General features: G+C 44.5%; 1 protein-coding gene across 1 annotated transcript; it reads right to left on the bottom strand.

The window, feature by feature from the left end:
* Positions 1-5,492: 5,492 nt before the first annotated feature.
* LOC126882740 (DNA ligase 1-like) lies at positions 5,493-7,475 on the bottom strand. Its single transcript, XM_050647729.1, has one exon. It carries the CDS (start codon positions 7,473-7,475, stop codon positions 5,493-5,495), a length of 1,983 nt encoding a protein of 660 aa, XP_050503686.1.
* Between the last annotated feature and the right edge of the window lie 601 nt (positions 7,476-8,076).

Raw genomic sequence — 8,076 nt, 5'->3', positions numbered from 1 at the left:
TGTGAGGACTATAATGTATTTCTTAATATTTGACAATTGGGGCCAATGCTTTTTAAATGCATTCGTTTTTTTCGAATCCTGAGATAACTAATAAGCATTTTTGAAAAATTTAAACACAGAATAATAGATTACATTATTACCGAGGGCAGAAAGTCCCTGAAAACTTCTATAATCTTTATTTTAATAAGTTACAGGAGTGAAAAAGAAGAGAAAATTGAGTGTGATTTTTAATTTTAAATATCTCATTCAAAACTCCTTTGAAAAAATTCAAAATTTCAAAAGCTATTTGTTGCAAAAATTCGAAATGTTATAGGTTTTGAAGATAGGCTTTATCAATAAAAATTCTATTAGACCGGGCAGTATCGTCGCCCCCGCTAGCGCAATTATTCCGATTCGATTTTTTTGCACAAACTTACTCAAAAAGAGGTCCTTATGACATATCCACAGGGTGCCGGGCGGTGCCGTGGTCGAAAAAATTTTTACAATTTTTTACACAAATTCACAAAAATAATATTTTTATTTACAAAAATTTTTTTTAGATAATTTGGGTCAATCTGAGCAAAAACGGTCTCTTGTCATTTTTCTCTAAGATTGACTGTTGTCGAGTTATACGCGATTAAAAATTTGAAAAATGCGAAAATGGACATTTTCAAGGCTTCATAACTCGATCAAAAATGATTATTATGAAATTCAAAAAGTGACAAAATCAAGATTCAAATACTTCTTCAGCGTTCTGAAGAGATTTTTGTCATTAATTTATTACAAAGCTGTTATTTTTAGTTATTAACAATTAGCGCTATAGTCTAACTGTATCGTCGCCCCCGTTAGCGGAACAATATCGATCAGATTTTTTTGCACAAACTTACTCAAAAAGGGTTCCTCATAACATATCCACAGGGTGCCTTGCGGTGCCGTGGTCGAAAAATTTTAACAATTTATTTTTAAACAAATTCACAAAAATAATTTTTTCATTTCCAACAATTTTTTTAGATAACTTGGGTCATTCTGAGCAAAAAAGGTCTCTTGTAATTTTTCTCTAAAATTGATTGTTGTCGAGTTATATGCGATTAAAAATTTGAAAAATGCGAAAATGGCCATTTCAAGGCTTCATAACTCGATTAAAAATGATTATTATGAAATTCAAAAAGTGACAAAATTAAGATTGAAATACCTTCTTCAGCGTCCTGAAGAGATTTTTGTCATTATTTTATTACAAAGCTGTTATTTTTAGTTATTAACAATTAGCGGTATATCCAACTGTATCGTCGCCCCCGTTAGCGGAACTATTTCGATTAGATTTTTTTGCACAAACTTACTCAAAAAAGGTCCTTATAACATATCCACAGAGTGCCGGCCGGTGGTCGAAAAATTGATAAACAATTTTTCGGCGTGGATTTATTATGAGGACCTCTTTTTGAGTAAGTTTGTGCAAAACATCTAATCGAAATAGTTTCGCTAACGGGGGCGTTGATACAGCTGGACTATAGCGCTAATTGTGAATAATTAAAAGGAACAGCTTTGTAATAAAATAGCGACAAAAATTTCTTCAGGACGTTGAAGAAGGTATTTGAATCTTGATTTTGTCACTTTTTGAATTTCATAATAATCATTTTTAATCGAGTTATGAAGCCTTGAAAATGGCCATTTTCGCATTTTTCAAATTTTTAATCGCGTATAACTCGACAACAGTCAATTTTAGAGAAAAATGACAGGAGACCTTTTTTGCTCAGAATGACCCAAATTATCTAAAAAAAAATATTATTATATATATAAAATAATATTATTATTTTTGTGAATTTGTTTAAAAAAAATTGTTTAAAAAATTTTTCGACCACGGCACCGCCCGGCACCCTGTGGATATGTTATAAGGACTTCTTTTTGAGTAAGTTTGTGCAAAAAAATCGAATCGGAATAATTGCGCTAGCGGGAGCGACGATACTTTTTTTTTTTTTTTTTTTTTTTTTTTTTTTTTCGTCTTTAAAGAGGCGGGGTCTGGAATCTTCAAAAGACACCTCAGTCCAGAACGCCGCCTGACTGACCTTAGTGCAGGATTCATTCTTCGTAGTACCAGCGATAGTTCCCGAGGTGCTTTAAAACGCTCTCTCGTCGCCGAGGCTACGCCGAATGCCTACCTGCTAAACCAGACCCTCCTCTGTCATCCAGCGCTCCGAAAACGGAATGGCCGCTGCAAGGTCGACATTGCTTCCGAAGCTCTTTACCTTCATTTATCCACAGACTGTAAGCAAGGAGGCCCTTCATTTTCCCCGTTCCCCCTTTTTTTGGTCCCAAGATTGGGCTTTTTTTTTTTTTTTTTTTTTTTTTTTTTTTTCCTCTTTCTTTTTCTTACTAGAGCTTCTTTCCCACAGTCTGTCTCATACAATATATCTTACTTATTCGCCTCTCGTCAAAACTTATTCCCTCTGCCTTCTACTCGCCATATATTTCCCTCTCACCCCTATCGTTGGTACAGCAGTTTTTCCTCCTCTTCTTTCTTCTTGATCACTACACGGATATAGTTGTGTATGCTAGTCCAACCAGTTTTATTTTCAATCATTCTCTCAATCATTTCTCGCACTGTCAAAAAATTCACACCTGTATCTCTTTCCATTCTATTTCTTTCTACTATCCATCTGTTGCACTCTAGCATGGTATGTGTAACAGTGTCCGGGTGTCTGCAGTATAGACATTCGTCAGTGTCAGCCTTTCCAAACCTAGAGAGGTAGGCTCTAAAACACCCGTGTCCTGTGAGCACCTGCGTCAGGAAATAGTCCAGTCGCCTGTGACCACAATCCATCCAATCTTTTAAGTTAGGAAGCAACATCTTTGTCCACTGTGCCACATGCTCCATGTTGTTCCATTCTTGCTGCCATCTTTCAATTGACCTTTCTCTTTCCTGTCTACTCTCGGCCATAGTAAGCTCAAGGTCTCTTCTCTCATACAGTTCTTTTCTTTCTACTACCAACACATGCAGCGGAACACATCCAGTGATGGCCCACAAGGCTGCGGCAGACACAGTCCTGTAGGCGCATGCCACTCGCAGCAGACTTGTTCTGTCCACCCGTGTAATGAGCCCCCTGTAGGCCCGTATCCCTACCGCTTCACTCCAGACTGGGGCTGCATAGAGGACGATCGACTGCACAACACCGTGCAAGGCCCTCCTCCTTTCGGATTTGGGTCCTCCAATGTTGGGCATCACCCTCCCCAACGCAGCCGCACTGTTTGCAGCCTTCCGGGTCACCATCTGCACGTGCTCCCCCCATTTTCCATTCTGGTGCAACGTCACTCCTAGGTACTTTACGTGTTTCTTGGGTGTTAGACACGCTCCTGCACATTGTAGCTCCACACTTTGCCTGTTCCTTTTCCCCTTCAGAATGATGGCCTCGGTCTTCTCTGCCGCGAGTTTCAGTCCATGCTGTGTCATCCATTTCTTCACGACGCCGCCTGCTTTCCGTACCCGGTATTTAAGATCTGGCTTGTCCCGCGCCACTACCAGCACAGCGAGATCGTCTGCAAATGCGAAGGGAGACGTACCCTCTCCATATTCACAGTTCAGAATCCCGTCATATGCTAGATTCCATAGCGTCGGGCCCAAGACAGATCCCTGGGGAACACCTGCCGTCACATCCACGATCGTGCCTTTCTCCACCATAATTCTTCTTTCAGACAGATATTCCGCTACCACGTTCATCAGGTATCCAGGACACTCTCTCTCCTCCATTGCCTTCATTACCTCGTTCCACTGCAGCGTATTGAATGCATTCCTAACATCGAACAACAACAGGGCCGCCCAACGGTGTTCATCCCCTCTATTGCGCAATGCGTCGAATACACTCACGATTGCATCAATCGTGCTTCTCCCCTTACAGAAACCAAACTGCCTCGGGGACAAGCCTCCCGACCTCTCAATCATGCCATCGATACGTCCCCGCAGCATTCTTTCATACAGCTTACCGACGCACGGAAGAAGGCAGATGGGTCGATACTTTTCCCCAGTTTTGGGAAGCAGTACCAACTTCGATGTCCTCCAAGGCTCAGGAAAGGTCTGTGCTTCCAGCAGTGCATTCATGTGCTCCAGAAGCCACGCGGGCTCCGCCCGTCCTAGACACCTCACCGCCTCAGGTGATATCTGATCCAAACCGGGGGACCTGCGCGTCTTGAGTGCGCCCAATGCCTCGACAAGTTCATCCATGGTAAAGGGTACAGCCCGCTCAGCTTCCTCGTCTCTCCGTACACCATGCCACCTGCCCGCGGGAAAGAGCTCTCGTGTTACCTCGAGCTTCTTATCCATAGGCATTTCATACGAGGGGTACGCATGGAACTTTTTCATGGCGATCCTGTATCCTTGACCCCAGACGTCCTCATCCAGTTTTTCACACAGTTCTCTCCAGTGCCTTCTCTTTTCTGCACGAATTTTCCTGTAGAGTTCCCTCTTCCGTAGGTGGTACTCTTCCTCGATCTCCTCGATGACATCAGGATCGACTCCTGCTCTGCCCCTTGCTCTCGTTAGCCTTCTTCTCATGACTATACATTCATTTCTTTGTGTCTCGATGTCTGCGTTCCACCAGTAGGGCATCTTGTTTAAATCTCGGCGACCCCTCCTGCTTCCCTCCATCGCTTGTTTAATTACCCTCTCCAGGTTTTCGACTGTCGGTGATTGACCCTGCATCATGCTAACTCTCCATTTGATCAGCTCCTCGTATACTTTCCAGTCATTTCCATCGCCGCATCCGCCTCCCGACGTACCAGACGCGCGGACTGCGTTAGTAGTTCCCGCCCCGACTATCGAGAATCCGATGTACTGATGCTCCGTTCCGGTGTAGTCTGGTAAAACCTTCCAGCCTCTTGCTTTCGCCGCTATTCCTTGTGTCGCCATAGTCACGTCGATGTACGTACCTGTGCCTCTCCTAACAAACGTAGGCGCCAGACCCGTGTTCAGTACTACTAAATCCAGAGTACTCACCCAGTCGGCCAGTATCCTGCCACGAGTGTCGGTGATAGGAGATCCCCACTCCGCTGCTTTTGCATTAAAGTCTCCCAGCACTACGCATTCTCCTCCTGTGTTCCCCACTTCCTGCATGATCTCGTCCATCTTCCTCTCATACTCACCCACTGTTATGTTTGGAGAAACATAACAGCAGACCAGCCGCATCTTCTCCATCCGGACGATCACGTATCCTTCTTTCGGTTTAATTTCATACACTCGCAGCTTTCTATTGTAGATTCGTACAGCGGCCCCTCCAGTCGTATCCACAAACCATCCTCTTTTCTTAGCCGCTGTTGGGTTTGGCTCCGCCGTCACCAGCACGTCGATATTCTTTTCTACGGCGGCAGCCTCGGCGAGATCATGTGCTAATCTCGCCGTTCCCACGTTCGTTTGTAGTACTCTCAGCTCTCGGATCTTATTTCCTGTGTTCGCCATTTCCTAGACTCGGACTTCTTTCACGCTCTCTTTCATACTGTTTCCACTCGCGCGCTTTTCCTGGGACTAGTCCTTAGTGGTCCCTACTTTCAACCAGTCGGTTGAACTTTGGACATCTTCTTGAATTCGCCACATGCCCGGTCACATCGCAGTTGAGACATGTGATTGTTTCTGTCTTGCATTCCGACGCTATGTGGCCCTCTTTGCCGCATCGGAAGCAACATCCTCTTCTGTTCTGCCCTTTACAGTTCCATTGCTTGTGTCCAAAGGCTAGGCATCTCAAGCATCTTGGTATTTCTGTCCTTGCTTCTATGACCCGACAAGAGGTATACTCTACCCTAATTCTTCTCATTCTTAGGATCTTTTCGGCCGCGTCTTCGTCGACATCCATCACTGCACTCATCATCCCTCTTTCTCCACCCCGTGTCTCGGTCCAGGTTTTTACTATGTCACATGCCCGCTCTTTACCTGCTGCTTCCTCTATGGCCTTTTGGATCACATCCTCCGTTGTGTTGGGTGGGATTTCTTGCATCAAGATTCTTCTCTTTACGACGCCCCCTTTTGCCACTGCTCTCGACACACATGTGCTACCAGAGAGGAGTTTCTTCACTTCCTCCGCCATTTCCCTTCCTCCTCCCCGTTCCAGTGATATTCCTTGATTTCTGGTCTGTCTGATCCTTTTTATGTCGATGGATTTTCTTCCTGTGAGGTTACTTTTCACTTCTGTCATAAGGTCCGCAAATGATTTTTCCTTGTTTTTGCTGATAAGTACTACTCCACATTGTTCTCTGGGCTTGGTGTTAATGTTTGCCCACCCTCTTCTGGATTTTTTGCCTAGGAGCGTGATCGTCACACCCCTTCCTCTTGCTGCCCACTCCAGGATTCTCCTCGATGTATCAACTCCTAGTGATGTTGGCGTGTGGATTCCCACTCTTTCTCTTCCTAGCTCTTCCATCTTCTGTACCAGTTTCCTGCATGTCTTGAGGAACTTCACCGACTCGAGTTCTTCCTTCTTGTTTGGGAGAAGTTTGAATCCATATTTCTCCTTGTCAATCCACGTTCCATCTACATGAGCAGACATCGTGACTCTCACAGTTCCCAGGCCTCCATCCTCATCTACCTCCGCTGGAACACCTGGTAGGTCAGGAAACATACCTTTCACCGTTTCCATGGCTTTTTTGTCCTCGTCGTTGTTGGTAACAAATACTGCCACGTCTGCTGCTATATCAGAGATGTCCCCCTCTTTCACTTCAGTTCTTTGGAAGACTTCCTCCGGCCAGTCCTCATTTAAGAACTCTGTTATTTCCTCGTACTCGCATATTGCCATTTTTTCCGTGATGGCGTCCACCCTCCTTTTAATGGCTTCTGGGTTCTCTAGGTCCACTTGAACACCCATTGTCGCCATTTTCTTGACTTTCAAGGACTCCATGTTCGTCTGCACACCTCTGGATGTCGTGCAAACAGACTTCCTTGGAACCTCCTCTTTCTTCTTGCTTTCCTCCAGTTCCTCGGTATAATCGAACAACCGGTTTCTCAGGTTGTCGACCTCCTGCTTTATGGCAACCCTTGTATTTGGCACCTCAACCATGAGTTTTTCAAGGGCCGCTACACTATCCTGGAGGCGTTCCAACTTTGTTCTTGCATTACAGTTGGGTGTTTGCTCCTCTTCCTCCGATTCATCATCGGAACTGCTGTCAGAGCTGCTCGATTCCCCTTCTTCCCTTGCGTTTTCTTTCCTTTGACTCTTCGCTTTATTTTTTTCGTCCTTCTGTCTGTTCTCTTCTCCCTCTTTTTCTCTTCCTATTCTCTTTCTTTCTTCTCTCTTGGTTTGCAGTTCTTCTCTTACTTCCCTTGTTTCCCTCTTACCTTCTCTTTCTTTTCCCTTGCTTCTGTTTGCGCTGGTTCTAGATCCGGGGTCTTCCTTTTCTTCCACTTCTCTTCTCCATCTTTTCTCCCCTTGATTCTCGTCCCTTTCTTTTTCTCCGCCTCTTCTGTTTTCTTTTTCGCCCCCGCTGCTCTCTCTTCCGCCTTTTTTGTTTTTCTTTTTTCGTCCCATCTTCCTTCCCACGAGTTGGGTCGTGTTGATCTGTCCAGTGGGGCAGTGCGCCCTTGCCCCGCCAAGGCTGTTCTCCCCTCGGGTTCGCCATCTCCCTTAGGCATCGCTTGTAGCCCACTACGTTACCCCTGGGCCATGCACCCCTTCGGCACGATGGTGTTACACCTTGAGGTTGGGGTGGCGGTATACTAGGATGGTGCATAGCCGCAATCCCTATGGGAGCGACGATACTGCCCGGTCTATATAGCGACCTACCGATAGAAGTGATAAATTTGATTGATTTCATACTTACTTACTTAAGCCGTCCTCTTGTACCTTACGGTGTCGAGGTAAGTGGAGAAATCAGACGTCTCCATGCCTTTCGGTCAGTAGCTAGTCTTTCTGCTTCTCTCTACCCATTGAGTTCATATAAATCGTAAAATCGTTTTTTCAAAAAATTTTCAATTTTCTGCTTTTGCCATCAATAACTTTCTTTTAATAATTTCATCAACAAGAACTACAAGCAATCCTTGACATCGAAAAAATTGATTTGTTTCTTGTCTCTGAAACGCATTTCAGAAATCAATCCTACATCAAATTTAAAGGATATAAGGTATATCAT

This window comes from Diabrotica virgifera, chromosome 3, assembly GCF_917563875.1.
Source record: "Diabrotica virgifera virgifera chromosome 3, PGI_DIABVI_V3a".
Taxonomy (NCBI): domain Eukaryota; kingdom Metazoa; phylum Arthropoda; class Insecta; order Coleoptera; family Chrysomelidae; genus Diabrotica; species Diabrotica virgifera.
Note: the sequence above shows the minus strand (reverse complement) of the source record. Positions and strands in the feature narration are given on the sequence as shown.

Bases quoted from the DNA above. Each gene is read 5' to 3' on its own strand.
- LOC126882740 (XM_050647729.1), bottom strand. From the start codon at position 7,475: ATGGGACGAAAAAAGAAAAACAAAAAAGGCGGAAGAGAGAGCAGCGGG.